This window comes from Hibiscus syriacus, unplaced genomic scaffold (genome assembly GCF_006381635.1).
Source record: "Hibiscus syriacus cultivar Baekdansim isolate YM2019G1 unplaced genomic scaffold, ASM638163v2 tig00112231_pilon, whole genome shotgun sequence".
Taxonomy (NCBI): Eukaryota; Viridiplantae; Streptophyta; class Magnoliopsida; order Malvales; family Malvaceae; genus Hibiscus; species Hibiscus syriacus.
In genome coordinates this window covers 1,604,853-1,621,849 of record NW_024063276.1, presented here as the reverse complement: position 1 = coordinate 1,621,849, position 16,997 = coordinate 1,604,853, and the positions used below count along the sequence as shown (strand labels likewise).

At 34.4% G+C, this 16,997-nt stretch overlaps 1 protein-coding gene across 1 annotated transcript in view; it reads left to right on the top strand.

Annotated features, from left to right (window-relative positions):
• LOC120176216 (NAD-dependent protein deacylase SRT2-like) overlaps nt 1–16,997 on the top strand; it is a 53,774-nt gene that overhangs the window by 31,240 nt on the left and 5,537 nt on the right. The window contains exons 5-6 of the mRNA XM_039182679.1: nt 15,007–15,134; nt 15,410–15,509. Coding sequence (XP_039038610.1) covers nt 15,007–15,134; nt 15,410–15,509 — 228 coding nt within the window. The remainder of the gene's footprint in view (nt 1–15,006; nt 15,135–15,409; nt 15,510–16,997) is intronic.

Here is a 16,997-nt window from a genome sequence, read left to right as displayed (position 1 = left end):
TTGTATGTGTGTTGACTACAGAGATATCAATAAGACGAGCCTGAAGGATAATTTTCCTTTGCCACACATAGATACACTGGTGGAGAATACTGCTGAAAGTTCCTTGTTTTCATTTATGGATGGGTTCTCTGGTTACAATCAAATAAAGATGCACCCTGAAGATATGGAAAATGTGACCATGTGGGACACATTTTGCTACAAGGTGATGTCGTTTGGGATAAAGAATGCAGGGGCAACCTACCAGAGAGCCATGATAACACTGTTTCATTAAATGATGCATAAAAAATAGAATTTTATATCAATGATATGATCATTAAGGCCAAGACAGAGGAACAACACGTAGAGAATTTAATGAAACTCTTTTAGAGGTTAAGAAAATACCAGCTAAACTCAATCCAAACAAGTGTACCTTCGGGGTGACGTCTGGGAAACTCTTGGGGTTTGTAGTGAGCAAAAAAAGGGATTAAAGTAGATCCAGAAAAAGTCAAAGCCATTCAAAATTTACCACCCCTACAAACACAAGAAGAAGTTCAAAGATTCATGGGGAGATTAAACTACATTGCTCGATTTATTTCACAGTTGACTGAGAAATGTGATCCCATTTTTTGCCTTCTTCGTAAAAATAATCCATGAGTGTGGAGTGATGATTTCCAATAAGCGTTTGAAGAAATTAAGCAATACTTGTCAAATACCCCAATCTTAGTACCACCTATCTCAGGCAAACCATTAATTTTCTACTTGTCAATCTTCGAGAATTCAATGGGGTGTGTATTAGGACAGTATAACCAAACTGAGAAGAAAGAGAGATAAATTTACTACCTCAGTAAAAAGTTTACTGATTGCGAGGTAATATACTCACCGGTCTAAAAGTTGTGTTATGCTTTGGTTTGGACTACTCAAAGGATCAGGCAATATATATTGTATCACACCAACTGGTTGATCTCTAGGCTTGACCCTCTAAAATATATGATGGGTGTAACTGCTTTATATGGAAGATTGGCTCGTTGGTAGATTTTATTGTCTGAGTTTGACATCCAATATATGAGCCAAAAAATAGTTAAAGGGAGTGCTATAGCAGATTTCATTGCAAGCAGGGCTTCTAAAGAATATGAACCGCTGAACTTCAATTTCCAGATGAAGATTTGATGGATATTTCAATTGAAGAGGAAATTACTTCTACTAATGAACATTGGAAATTAAACTTTGATGGTGCTTCGAATATCTCGGGGCATGTGATTTGGGCAATATTGGTCTCATCTAGTGGAGAATAATATTCTTTTACTTGTCGGCTGGATTTCGATTGCACAAACAATATGGCTGAGTATGAAGCATGTATTTTGGGTCTTAGATCTTCTATTGAGCTCAAAGTGAAAAAAAACTCAAAGTATATGGGGATTCAACTCTAGTTATTTATCAACTTAGAGGTGAATGGGAAAAAAAGGATCCCAATTTGGTGGAATATCGTAAATTAGTCCTGGAACTTATCAAATAATTTGAGGAAGTGACATTCAATTACCTCCCCAGAGAAAAGAATCAAATGGAAGATGCCCTAGCCACTTTGGCAGCAGCCTTTAAGGTAAATGAACATTCAAACATGATGGGCATTGAGATGCAATCTTATGAGCATCCAGCCCACTACTACAGCATAGAAGAGGAAGATCATGGAAAACCCTGGTATTATGATATCTTGAAATACATTAAATATCAAAGTTATCCTGAGCAGACAATCGAGAATGAAAAAATGACTATTAGAAGGATGGTTGCAGGGTATGTGCTCGATGGTGAGATCTTGTACAAGAAAAGTCCTGACTAGGTTCTATTAAGGTGTGTGGATGCCAAAAAAACTAAAAAAAAACATTGAAGAAGTACATGAGAGAGTGTGTGGTACCCATGCCAATTGACATGAAATGGCTAGACAAATAATGAGATTTGGGTACTATTGGTCAACCATGGAGACCGATTGCATCAATTATTCCAGAAAATGTCACAAGTTCCAGATTTATGGAGACAAGATCCATACCCCTCCTCATGCATTACATGTGATGACAACTCCTTGGCCATTTCTATGTGGAGCATGGATGTCATTAGAAACATTTCGCCCAAGGCTTCAAATGGTCATCATTTCATCTTGGTGGAAATAGACTACTTCACCAAATGGGTAGAAGCGACTTCTTAAGCAAATATTACTCAGTCAACCATTTGCAAGTTCTTAAAGAAAGTGATCATCTGTCGATATGGTTTACCAGAAAGAATCATCTCTGACAATGCCTTGAATTTGAACAATAAGATGATGGAATTAGTTTGTAAACAATTCAAGATAAACATCATAATTCCACCACTTATCGCCCGAAGATGAATGGGGCAGTAGAGGCAGCCAATAAGAACATCAAAAGGCTTATAGAGAAAATAACTTAGACTTATAAAGACTAGCATGAAAAGTTACCATTTGCTCTGTTTGCCTATCGAACTTCCGTAAGGACATTAATTAGGTCAACCCCCTTTTCTTTAGCCTATGGAATGGAAGAAGTGTTACCTATCGAGGTAGAAATTTCGTCACTTTGAGTTATATCAGAAGTTAAATTCGACGAAGTATAATGGGTACAAGCTAGGTATGACCAATTGAATCATATTGAGTAAAAAAGATTAAAATCTATTTGTCATGGTTAGATGTACCAGAAAAGTATGATGAGGGTACATGATAAGAAGGTTCGCTCATGAGAGTTTCATGAAGGAGATCTGGTACTTAAAAATATTTTGCCAATTCAAAAGGACTTTAGAGGTAAATGGATGCCAAATTGGTAGGGACTGTATGTTGTCAAGAAAGCCTTTTATGGAGAACTTTGATCCTCACCGAGATGGATGGACCAAAATTACCTAACCCTGTGAACTCCGATACTGTCAAGAAATACTTCGCCTTAAAAAGAAAAAAGAGAGAAAGAAAAAAAATAGAAAAAGGAAAAAAGGAAAAATGAGAGAAAAGAAAAAAGAAAATAAATAAAAGGGGGGTTCAAGATAAAAATCCGTACAGGGTATCTTGAAACCAAATGAGGTCTCAAGTTGAAAACCTATAAATGGTGGCTTGAGTTGTCATTCAAATTCAAGATTTGTGCATGGTGGAGGTTCTGAATTAATTTTGAAATTGAAAGGGCTTCTGATTTGAGTAGTAATATTAAATAGTGATCAGGGTTGGGACTAGAGATTGAAAAAGGCTTGAAAAACCATAAATAAAATAGAGAGCACATGAGATTCAATACTAGTTTACAACATCCAACATTTAGGGAATAATACATGGGGAACTTCACACCCTTGTGCATTGTCACAATTCTCGAGATCCCTTTAACAGAAACTACATTTGAATCATTTTGCGACGTGCCAGTTCAAAAGAATTCGTACTATTGATATATGAGGATACATGTTACATTTTCTTTTACTTTTTACAGTTAAAAGTTTTCCATGTATTTACCCAAAAACTTTTTACATTCTTATAAATAAAAGATGTTTGTTTCTTGTTAACACCATGTTGCAATCATCCTAATTTGAAAATAAAAACATGTAGAGTAACTTGGGAAACATGAGATCATTGTGTATTATTGTGCAAAATGTTTTGGAAAAGTGCAGGTATTCTGAAGATGGTAATGGTTTTAGCATTAGGCTTGCATGATGATGGGCTACAGGAAATTAAAACCTTGGGGTGCATAAAAGGTTTCAGTAAGTTGGGAATAATCCATGATGTTCCTCACTGATCAATCAGTTGGTAGGAATGTTGTCATGTTTTAAAAAGGAGTATATGATCAAGATTGTTAGTCGGAGTGAACCAGTGGTTATTTCTATGTCCAAGGATAGATTGGGTCACGAAGCGGTCAAAAAGAGAGTGTTCTCATTTGAAGATGAAAATATACCAAAAGTTGCATCATTACATACATGTTAGGCATTAATAGGATCATGGCATTCATAAAATGCATGATGATGATAAATACAATTGAGTACTTACAGGTCTTCCAAACGAAAACTGAAGGTTGAAGATGCTGAAATCCCAAGATAAAAGTAACCAATTCAAAGTCCAAAAAAGAGAGGTTAAAATAACACTCAAGTCGAGACAAATTTCCATACGTAGTGGCTGCAAGATGAGTTTTCACAAGAGAAATTGATTTTCAAAGATTCTATTGAATTCCAAACCTTCATGTATGACGTTTTCAAATTCTCAAACATATACTAACAAGTGGTAATGTTTAATTTTCAGATTCGCCTTCTTGAAGACAAGAAAAGAAAATCAAACCCGATTCAATCTTCCTTGAAGAGCAGTGGAATGAATCAAAGTTTCCCTATTTGATCTACCCTGAAGAATAGCAGAGCATATCATTTTTTTAGATTTGATCTTCCCTGAGGAGTAGTGGAACAAATCTACCTCGATCTACCCTAAAGAACAACGGAGCAAATCCCTTTCCCATATTTGATCTTCCTTGAGGAGCAGTGAAACAAATCTGCCTCGATTAAATCTTCCCTGAAAAGCAGTGATATAAATCAATGTTTCTAGATCTGATCTACCCTTAAGAGAAGTGGAGTAGATCCTCTTTTTTCAGTTTTGATCTTCCATGAGGAGCAATGGAACAAATATGCCTCAGTTCAATCTACCTTGAAGAACTAGAGATAGAGACTCAGCCAAGAGCTTGAAGCAAAGATGGAATCGTTTGCAATAAAGACTCGACGATTCCATCACAAAGGGAGGACTATCAACATTTGCAATGGAAAGAAGAGAGTGGATTGGCATTCCCAGCGAAGAGTTCATAATGAGAAGAACTCGCCCGATGAGAACAATTGTAGCTCAAGAATTTCAAGCAGTCAGACCAGTTAAAATTGGTGATTTATGTTTTTTCTTTATTCATACTTCACAACAATGAGCAAAGAGGGGCAGTTGTAATCACCAATTTTAACCAAATATATGTATTATTATTATTAATAAAATAAAAATCATGGCAACCATATCCTACTGCCACCAACTCAGCTGCTGCCACCATAATGCCCTGCCCCAAGCAAGAAGGTTACTACTCCACGCCACTCAGCCTCATTCATTCAGTTCACTAACTCAGCAGAAAGTTACAAAATACAAAGCAATGTTAAATTTTTTTTCCCATCATTTTTAGGGCTAATACCTACTGTAATATGGGAATAAAATCCAAATCAAACACAATTGTAAAGGGCAAATTTTCCAGATTAAAATAAAATACCAATACAAGCAAATATAAGGTTCTCTCTCATCTTTATTTTTCATTTTCCAATATCTAATTTGCTTATTTATTTATTATTTTTGAACATAAAAAAGGAGAGAAATATAACTTACCCTTGGTTGAGGGTTTCAGTCAAGTAAGGAGAGGAGGAGGAGAGGTGTTTTATGGCTTAGGTTTCGGTTTAGGTGGGGTTTTTGTCTCTGTCTTCTTCCTTGGTGGCTACCGAAGGGAGGCAACGCCGTTAATCAGAGTTGGAACGGTGGCGTTAGGTTTGGGTAATGCTATATCGAAGAGAAATAGGGGAAGGCTTTTAGGGTCGTGGGTTGTCGCCAGTATTCTTTCGACCGTTAAGGGGTTGAATCGGAGCTAACCGACCTTCAAACCCGATGGTCGAAGCGTAGTCAACTTTGGGTCCCTTTAGTGCAATGTCGTTCGAGATAGAGGAGGGGGAGACTTATCTAGGGTTAAACTTTTAGCCAAAATGGCTGAAAATATAGATTTATAACATTTATTTATGTTAAATTATGCTTAGGTCCCCTAAGTTAGCCGTATTTTTACATTTTGGTCACATAAGAGGACTAAATCTGCTATTTGTACTCATGTCATTATTTTCCCTTTTTCATGCGTGTAATATGGTAATTGGTATATTTGATATTTAGTTCCCCACAGTTTAGCGCGTTTTTACACTTCGGTCACATACGAGGACCAAATCTGTTATTTACCCCTTTTTCGTGCATGTTGTATATTTATTGGAATATTTGATGTTTAGTTCCTATTATTTAAGCGTGTTTTTGTATTTTGGTCATATGTATTAATTATTTAATTTTATTTTAATTTTGCTGGATTGATTTCTTTTTATGCATTTTTAGTTAAAAGTATATTTTAGGCTTGAAAAAATGGAATAATTGTTAACTAGTCCTTAAAGTTTAAGCCTATTTTTAGAGTTTGGTCACTGGTCTGCTTTTTGGATTTGATTTAATTTAATCATGTAATTCTTTTTTATTTTAATTTGGTCCCCGTAGCTTATTTATTTTGGTTTATTATAATCTTAGCACGTATATGTTCATTTTGGTCATAAATATATGGGTTTATTACACTGTTGGTTTTTGTAATGTATGATTCATGTATTATATGTTATGTTATTTATTTGATTTGCTGTTGTGACACTAAAATTTCTAATTTTATTATTTATCCCTATATTTATATAATATGAATAATATGTGTTTTTAATGTTGTCCAAGTATAAAATATATATTAATATCATGAAATATAAACATTTGTATAATTTGTTGCATATATGTTTAGGATATAATTTAAATTAAATTTCATGAAAAATATATGAAAGCACATAAGCATTACTTGTTTCGAATCGAAATAATTTGACTAAGGGGATATTGTTTATTTTGAGATTAGAGGAAGTGATTGTTTTAAAGAATAAGAGGTTGTTTTCAATAATCTTAAAATAAAAGGGTATCGTATCCAAAGAAATGAATAAAATTGATTATATTAAAATTTGGGGACTGAGATAAAGATCATGTTCTTTTAATTAAATTCACCGAAAAAAGACTATTAGATCAAATCTAAGGTCTAGTCTCGATGTATTTAAATAATTGAACATCCTTATTGTCATTAAAGGTTGGTAAATAATTAACTAATCATATTTGTTTGATGTATGCATTTAACTTTTGCTTTATTTTTATATATGTTTTAATATGATTTCAAAAATAAATAAGGTTAGAACATGAATATTAATATTTTTATTTCAATTGGAGTAATAAATGACTGCTTTAAGGCATGAGAGGTCATTTCTTCTCGTTTAAAAAATAATTAAATATTATTGTTTTCCCTCTTAAAATTCAAAGAATATGTTTTAAAAAGAAAATCTTAAATTTAATTTGTTTTATCTTATTGTTATTTCTAAATTTAAATTTGGAATTAATAAGGAACTTTAGGATGAAATTGTAATATTCCTTTATTTCGATTGGAGTAAGAATCGATTGCTTTAAGGCATAAGAGGTTGATTCTTCTCGATAGGAAATAATTAAATATTATTGTGTTTAGTCCTAAAATTCAAAGGATATTATTTGTATGAGATCTTTGTAACACCCACAGACTGATACGGGTGACCCGATCCGATCCGAGGTGTCACATTAGGGCTACCGAGGTTACACCTCGGTGACCCACTGTAAAAATCCCAGAAAAATTAATTTTTTTTGTTAAAACATATAAAATCATAAAATAATTTATAAATACAAAAGTAAAATTTCCCAATATTTAGAAATAAAACAAATTTCAGACTCATATGTAAAACAAATTACAACCTACATGCCCCCTAGTCACATGCACCGTACTCCGCAAGCAACGCCGGTGGAACTCTTTTACTGATGTCGAAAGCTACACTGGTTTGATTCTTTCAACCTGAAATAGTGAGTCAAAGTGTAACACCTAAAACCCATATAATTGTACCTATACAAATTATATATATCACCAGAATTTCTTCAAAATATTTTCCCATTCAAAACTGATTGAAAATTTATTTTCTCAAAATGGTAACTGTTAATATAAAAATATCATATCACAGTAAACTATCACATACTATGTGAAACATATATTAATATGGATTTATGCTATCCATATTGAAATAGAGTAAAACATTTTAGTTTATTCATTACAAACCAGTTCCAAAAATATTTCAACAGAACAACTAAGACATTTATAAATACATGTCACTAACTAAGTCAAAATCACATCATAGGATGTCTTACTGATATGAAAATATACTATTTGATGCTTGATGTCGCTTCGAACTCTTTACTCTACTTCTAGCGTTTTACCTACGCGTGAAAATCATCACACACTAAGTATAAACTTAGTGAGGCAATTTACAACAATAAACAGTGCAATACATATCATGCATGAAATTTAATGTCAAAATCAAAATGTCATAACATCATGTAACATGCATATCCAATATTTTACCATGATCAATACAATACGATATAAAATATTATCATTTTTACCATTAGCTATAGCCCACATGTAAACCTATTAAGACCTTGGGTACACGAGTCAATATAAATAAGCATCGTAGTGTTATCCCGAGTATGAAAAATAAGGTCATGTCCATCATCTGTACTAAGTATACTTAAGTACAATCCCGAATATGACACATAAGATTGTGCCCACTATATACACTAATTATACTTTAGTGTACCCCCGAATATGCAGCCTGCTGCTGGACTCTATGGCATGCCAACTATACCCTGTTCCTCAATGACTTATTTGGGCATATAGTCTAATTCATTCATCCATAGTATCATATAATCGTATATTTAACATTAGGGCAGTTCATACCCAAAATAACATCCATGATAAAATATCACATTGTTCATTATCAATGCACTATAATTTCACACTGTAACATATCAATGTCATATCGAAGTTATAAAAATAAATAATATCATGCTGATATAAACAAGGTCGACTTATCGCAAGTCTTCCTAATGATGTATAAAACATATATATACAATATCATGCATGTATTGCACTCACCTTGACACTTTATATATATCCAAAAATATATATGCCTCGCTACAATCCATAATAAACCATTTTATATTTGACTTGTTTCGATCACAAATCAATCACGATCTGTACAAATCACAAATTCATAATAATACATATGTTAGTATTGTACTAACATAAACACATCCCCAAAACAAAATCCATAAAATACTTGAAACTCATTTTCTACCAAAATACTTAACACTTAATAATTTTTTTTAACATTGGCACCAACTTTTCCAATTTACCCAAAATAGTCCTTCACCATTTTATCACTTAGATTCTTAGTGCCAAAATTCCAGCATTGAAATTATTACCATTCAAATGCTTTTACAAAGGCATAATTTCATTTAAGCACCCCAACTATGTGAATATTTCATTTAAATCACCCATCTTTTCAAACTTCCAAATTGGTCACATTTCACATCTAAACACTCATTTCAATTCCAAAACAGTAAATTTCCAGCCCTTATATAATTTTTCCATAATTTTCTCACTAAACTAACCCATGACCGAATACTTTAAACTTAGAAACTAAGTTTTCATGATTTTCCTCAATTTTGATTCAATTCAAGCATGAAATCAACTTCCAATCAATCTTACAACATCTCAAAAATCAAAGCCCTAATCAACTCTCATCAAAACACCAAGTTCTTCAATTTCTTCATTTGACCGAAATTTATAGAATCATATCTAGAAAGTTTAAACATGTTTTAATCACAAATCAAGACAACCTCAAAAACATCAATATTCATCATTAATTTCATGAACCTTATCATGAACATAAACCCTAAGATTTGGGATTTTTGAAATTAAGCAAGTTGAGCAAGCATAATTGGTACCAAAAGATGGCATTTCTTGACTAGATCACTTTCCTATTTCACGACATAACTTGAATTCCTAATGAAATTGCTCAAAAATGTAAAACAAATATTTTTCCTAACCTTGTTATAGCTCACGGTAATGGAGAGGATGATGAACAACTTTTGGCATGAAATTTAGATATTTTTCATGCTAAATTTACCTTTAATGAATATTAAATTCATTAAATTAGGAAATTACCAATTCACCCTTAATGAAACTTCATAACCACTATTAAACCAAGACACCTAACCTTATCATCTTCCAAACCAAGATACCTAACCCTTATCATCTTCCCTAAATCAAAGATGAACAAATAATATCTTAGTTTACCGATTTGCCCTTGCCTTTTCCAAAAATCACAATCTTGCCACTTTAATCCAACTGTCCAAAATAAACATGGAATCACACCCTTAAATCAAAATATTTATATTATTTTCCAACATTTGCAAATTTAAAAATAATATTTTCGGTCTAAGGTATCATCCTTCAGATTTTCCTGAATTTTATATTCGATCCGATTTACCAAATTTTTTCCTCAATTTCCTTGCTCTATAACTTTTATTACAAATCTCGGATTAAAATTCTGATTCCCACCAAAATATTATTCTTGAAATAAACTATTTATTTACGAGGCCAAAATATAACTTTTTAAAATTACTATTTTTGTTCCTAAACTTTTCCAAAGTTTATACTTTGGCTAGCAAACTTTCAAAATTTTTATTTTGGTCACTATCTAAATTTTGGGGTATTACACAAAGAGTGAGCTTTGGGAAGCTCAGTAATACAATACTAGCAATTGATATTGCATGACATGTAGATAAATAGAAAGCCATAAAATTTCCTTATTGACTCAGACTTATACAGGTTTTCAGAATGATCTGCAGTACCACTGATATTTCTTCGAGTAACATGCATGAAGATTACAGTTCAGAGGAATTATTCAGAGATCCAGGTTCAAGAAATCAGAATAGTGTGTCTAGTGTATTCCAACCAAAATCAGAATAGTGTGTTCCATAAAGGCTTAGCCTAAGCACACAGCAAAGGGAACCAATCTAAGGGAATGCCTTGGGGCCCGAGAGCCTACCCAAGAAAGGTACTCGGGGCTGCAAGGCCTACCCAAGAAAGATCTCGGGGCCTCAGAGCCTACCCAAGGGTCGTCTTAGGTCCGCAAGGATTTATCAGCTGGATCAAGGACTCTATAATTCTACTCATTTAAAATCCAGTAGAAATCAGTTTTAACAGTAAACTATAATATTTGGATCGTGATCCAGTAAAATCTCATAAACGTGACAATGTAATTAAACCATATAATTGCCCTCCATCTGTACACCATATATAATTCCATGATTAACCTAAGGGAGTGCCTTGGAGCCTGAGAGCCTACCCAAGAAAGTTTCTCGGGGCCTCAGAGCCTACCCAAGTGTCACATTAGGTCTGTAAAGATTTACCATCTTGATCAGAGCTGAACCTTCAGCCTACCCAGATAAAGTCCATATAAAACAGTTCAAGTAGTAACTAGTGAAAACAAAAAACCATAGTTCATAAACCAGTAACTTTCATGATTCCATAAATCATGAAAAATCATATTTTTCAGTGAAAATTATAATCAGAGAACACATACCATGTTGTCATGGTTCATAAGTCAGTAAATCAATAAATTTCGGTAAAATACATTTCAATATATATATATAAAACAATCATGTAGTACATGGGGAACACACTAAAGGATCCAAGAATTTTTCAGAGGCACATAATAGTTATCAGAAAAACATGAAACTTATGTAATTTGATAGGATTCCAGGATCAAGGTCCTATTAAAAGGGATTTATTACTAACGAATCTATTAGACATTTAAAGTTGATACTCTAGAACCCCGTTATAATTTAGGTGCATTAAAAAGGTGGTCATGAACCTTTATATCAGAATAATTCTAGATTTAGATTTATAGAGAGTGATTCCATTAGTTAAATAATCAGGGGGTATTCAGGATTATATATTGAATTATCAGGATTTTGAATCAAATTGCACCAACGATCCCAACACTGCAATACTTGTCAATCATTGGGACTGTGATACTTCATTATTATTCACTTCTTATTACTGAATGCACCAGTTGATTGGATCAATATCATAATCATCCTTGATCAGTTTTTAGGAGACAAATAGGTATTCCAGTGGTATTTATTTCTTTTTTTTTACTGCAACAATGTCAATAATTATCGACGTGCTTGATCTGGGGTTTAAAACCCTTGAGGGTGGTACTACATATAAGTTCATCAATGTTTCCATAATTGTCTACGTCATTCACTTAATATTAGGTCTTTGAAGATACATAGGTCATTTAGTAGTTAAGTCAATCCCACTCTCTTCTGAGTTTCCATAGTAATTTAATCATTTCCGATATTCGGATACATACAGTTCTTCCATTCCGTTCAACTTGGTCATATACTTTAGTCATTTCATGAAATTCAGACGTGTAAAGTACCTTCGATAATTTAGTCTCTAGGTGTTATCTTAGAAAATAGAAATTCTAGGTCTTTTGGTAACCGAGGTTGAATTATTCATTTCAGAGCTAGAGGGTATTTAGTCATTCTAGGGCTTGGAGATACTTTAGGTCATTTAACACTTTAGGGGCATTTTAATCATTTTACACTTCAAGGTAAATTCTGTAATTCCAATATAGATTTGAAATTTAAATCGATGATTCTAAGGTTCAAGTGGATCAAGATATGAGTTCTCAGGTCGTCTCCATTATCATAGACATCCATTGTGCTTTTTACACTATATGTGTATCATCGTCATTTCATTTCAATCTGCCAGTGACATTACTTCTGATATATTAGGCTTCAAGTATTCTAGTTCCTTTGATCAATTAAGGTTATTATAGTTATTTCATAGCTCGAGGATATTTTGGTAATTCTTTTCAATTCAAATATATGCACTATTTCTGATAATTGGTCAATGATGTCTTTTCTGGGTTATCTTTCACTATCCGGGGGAAGTATTGGTCATTTACAGTACAAGGGCATTTTTTTAATTTACTCCATAAGACTATTTTTGGTAGTTTCTTATCCAAATAATCGTGATATTTAACCTTTAAATAATTTATCAAAATTTACGGATCTTGAGACCAATTTATTTATTATTGAATCACTAAACTTATAATTATTTCTGATTGATCTTCCAATTTCTCTTTATCGAGCCGTCTGAGTCTTATACCGTGTTATGTCCTTAATCCAATTTATGTTTGAGTCCAATGATAATTAAATACATCTAATGGACCAATCATTTCCATTCATGCAATTGTCATCTATCAATGGGTTTAAAAAAAAATTAGCTAACCCTTATTCCCATATGTAATGGGGTAAGGGGGAGGTAGGATAGTAGGTTGCCCCCAACGCCAGGTTGAGAACAGCTTCCGTAGAAAACCTCCGAATTATGAAATGCCCTCCGTGGGACTCGATCCCATGACCCCAAGGATAAGAGCCTTGTACTCTATCAATGGGTTCCAAAGAGCATACAAAATGTAGCAGAGTATTACCTTGATTTTTATGCCATATCGATCAACCATTTAAACTCCATTCAATCGCCCTCGAACATTAATTCAATGTCCAATAATTCTTCGGATACAAAGCAGTCGAATTTTACTTCAGAAACTGAACTTAATTGAGAAACTAATTTGAATTTGAAGATAAAACATTGAAAAAAGGCTTACCTGGTGCAAATTTTGCAAAACAAATTTCAGATTCGGACTCAGGATGTCAAAAAATATAAAATAAGACCTTTTTGAAAAAGTTAACTTTTTGGGTCAAAGTCAACGGTCAAAGTTAACGAGATGACTCAAATGATTTGACTCAAACGAGTTGACTCAGTCCGAGTTGACTCGATCCAGTCAACTAGACCCGGTTCGGACCGATTCCAAAAACTTCCTGGACTAGCAGAGGATCCTCGCGTGCACTGCTGGTGCTTGCGGTGATGACAAGGGCTGTTTCGATCGGTTGATTACTCCCTGGTTCGATAATCACCATAATCAATCCAAAACAACCTTAATCATCAGCCATAATAGTGTAAAACAATTGAATAAAAAATAAACTGATTACCTTCAATGGTGAACAGTGATTGCAACGGCGGTGAGCGACGACCTGACCAGGTTTTGGTCGGAAGAACATCGGGAATTCAATGAGGGAGGCGGTGAGATGAACCATCGTCGAGATCAGCCGAAAAATGAAGAAATACACAACAACTGACTTGGTTTTTTCTGACGAATTTCAAATGCTATTCACGACGATCGGCGATATTTTTCAATGATCAATTAGCAGGGGTATGCTCGCGAGGTGATGCCGGAATCGATGGTGGTGGTGGTGGCGGTGCATGCCAGCGCTGGCCGAAGAAGAGTGATTGGAGATGGACAGCAATGCGTGACGGAGAAGGTTAGCAGTTTTAGGAAATTTTCCAGGTGATCGGGGGAAAGAAAGATTTATTTTTCTCACTTAACACAAAATGGGAAATTTCGAGGTTAAGTCCCTAAACTTCCCAGAGTTTCAACCTAAGTTGCAAGTTTCTAAAACTTGCAATTTAGTCTCTTAAATTTACTTAAATCAATAAAATTTAGCCCCTAACTCGGATTGTGACAATCTTAAACTAAATTAAAATCGAATTCTTAAATTTCATTGCAAAGAGAACTAATTAATCGACTAGGTATTCGATTTAGGGCACTGTGGGGGTACTAATCCTTCCCCACGCGTAACCGATTCCCGAACTCAAATTTTTGGTAACGCAGATCATAAATTTGTTGTTTTAATTAAAATTAATATTTTTATTAAAATGACAAATATGTTTTTGGGTGCACAATCACACCCTAATCAAATATTGATGGCGACTCCTCAAACCATGTTTTATTATTAAAAGATCTCCAAATTATTCGAGACGAGATATTTTAAAAATCACCATTTAAAAAATTAAATTTATGTTTTTAAGAGAAAAATCATTTCGACACATAGATATATATACACACACTTTTAGGATCCTTGTTCTATCATGTTGGTATAGAAATATTAATTTGTGCATCTTTTGGATTTACCCACAGGCTATTTAATTTACTCTTTTTGATGTGTTCTAATTGTTGGAGGAAGCTATTCTTTTTAATTTCCCAATTTTCCATCATATTGATATTTTGCTTCAGCCGTATTGCTGTTAGTTTTTTTGGCATTTTGCAGATGCACATTTAAAAGAAAATGACAATGAATTATTTATGCATTTGGCCCATTTAGTTTGAGACTAATTTGGGTTTAGTAGTTTCTAAAAGAAATACAAACACCTTTTTAATGTTTTTGTTGTGTATTTAAAAATGAAGGTTGTCTTCTTCGGTGATAATATGCCCAAGGAAAGAGCCGATAAGGCCATGGAGGTTGCAAGAGAATGTGATGCCTTCCTTGCGTTAGGATCATCCTTGATGACCATGTATGCTTTCCGACTCGTCAGGTATATATTTTGGTCAATAAAATTTACTTCAAAATTTGCATCTGAAGGTATCGATCACCGGTGTTTCTTCTGAAATATTTGGTTCAGTTATAGTTACTTAAAAGTTTTCTTTCAACAACCAGTCTCAAGTTTGTTATTTTAGTTTCATGATCCTGATGTAGCAACTTTCCCTTGTTTCGAGTATTTCGAGTTTCCAAGGACATTACATGGATTTATTTGTTTCCTCGTTTTTGAAAGGGATTTGATCTGCAGCTAATGGTATTTGATTTTGACAGGGCTGCTCATGAGGCAGGTGCCTCCACCGCAATTGTAAACGTCGGTAAGACCCGTGCCGATTATTTTGTATCAATGAAAATAAATGCTCGAATGGGGGAGGTAATGTTTTTCAAGTTTGAACTCTTTCTTGGTTTTGTGCTTTGTTGGTAATGCTCAATCCCACATAGTATTGGAAACACTATTAGGAATAGTATTTAAGGCTTGGCTTTCCCACTTCATTGTTGAGTGATAGAGAACAAGGGGGACTCTCGCGCACAGCCGCCGCCGTCCGTCCGTCTCGTCTCGCCTCGTGGTCCTGGACCGTGGTCTTCTTGGCTCATGGTCATGGTCATGGTCGTGGTCGTGGTTGAGGTCGTGGTCGTGGTCGTGGTCGTGGTCATACGTGTCTTCGACACGTCTGCGCGGATACTATCTTTTTAGAGAAAATTCTTGAGGAATTTCTCTTTGAAAGAAACAAATGGAAAAATGTGAAAGATTTCAACTGATATTTATAGGCTGCTGAGGACTGTTAATTTCAAATGATAACAGCTGGTTTATGAGAGTTATCAGAAATTAAACAGCTTTTCCTAAATTAAATCAAAAACGTTAAGATGTATCTGTAATGATTTCCATCTTTGTACAGAGGAGACAAGCTGTTAATATCAAGAGTTATTTGATTTAATTCCATGGGTTACATGATATAATTTCGGGAGTTATAATAGCTGAACAATGATTCAATGAACCTGAACTATTTTTGAGTCAGGTTCATCTAGACGTTTCAGTTGATACAAAAAAAGAGATTTAATCCTGAAATTTTATGGACGATTTTAACCCTATTTCTAGCATATAAATAAAGGGCTATATTCAGCTTCTCAACTCACTCTCAAACATTCACAATTCACTTACAAAAGTGTTTTCTACAATTCTCTCTATGAGTTCTCTCTGAGTGCTTTCCAATCAGAAGAGCAATACCACCAGCAGTCCACTCCGGTTTCGGGTGTACGAAATTCAGAGCGACCGTGTTAACCTCGGGGGACGGTCCACCTACTGCAGCGATTACACATATCGGGGCGAATTCGTTTCTAAGGCAGTGGTGTTTACCATGACACGGTTTACGAATTTGTTCCTTTTAATTACTGTTTATATTTCCAGTCAATGCTAATGGTGTAGTTTTGCAGTTCATATATCCAACAATTTAGAAACGAATTCCATATACTACAATCATGACAACACTTTTGAGCAAACTAATCCCCGATCTTTCCAAGCTCGATGCACTTGATGGAAAGAATTATAGAAGGTGGTCCCAAAGAATCCTGATATTCTTCGAGCAGCTTGATCTTGACTACGTGCTGCTCAAGCCACCACCTACCATGTCACCAACCCAGCTGCCGGTAATGATCCAGATGTGGTCCTCAATGATGATGCCTTAGCAATCGCCGCCGCCGCACTCGCTACCTATGAGAAATACGAGAAAGACAACAAGACGGTGCGAGGACATCTACTTAGCCACATGTCAAATAAACTATTTGATATGTTCCTTAGAAAAAGGAGTGCCAAGGCAATATGGGACACTCTCGACAAAAAGTATGGTGTGGACGATGCGGGCAT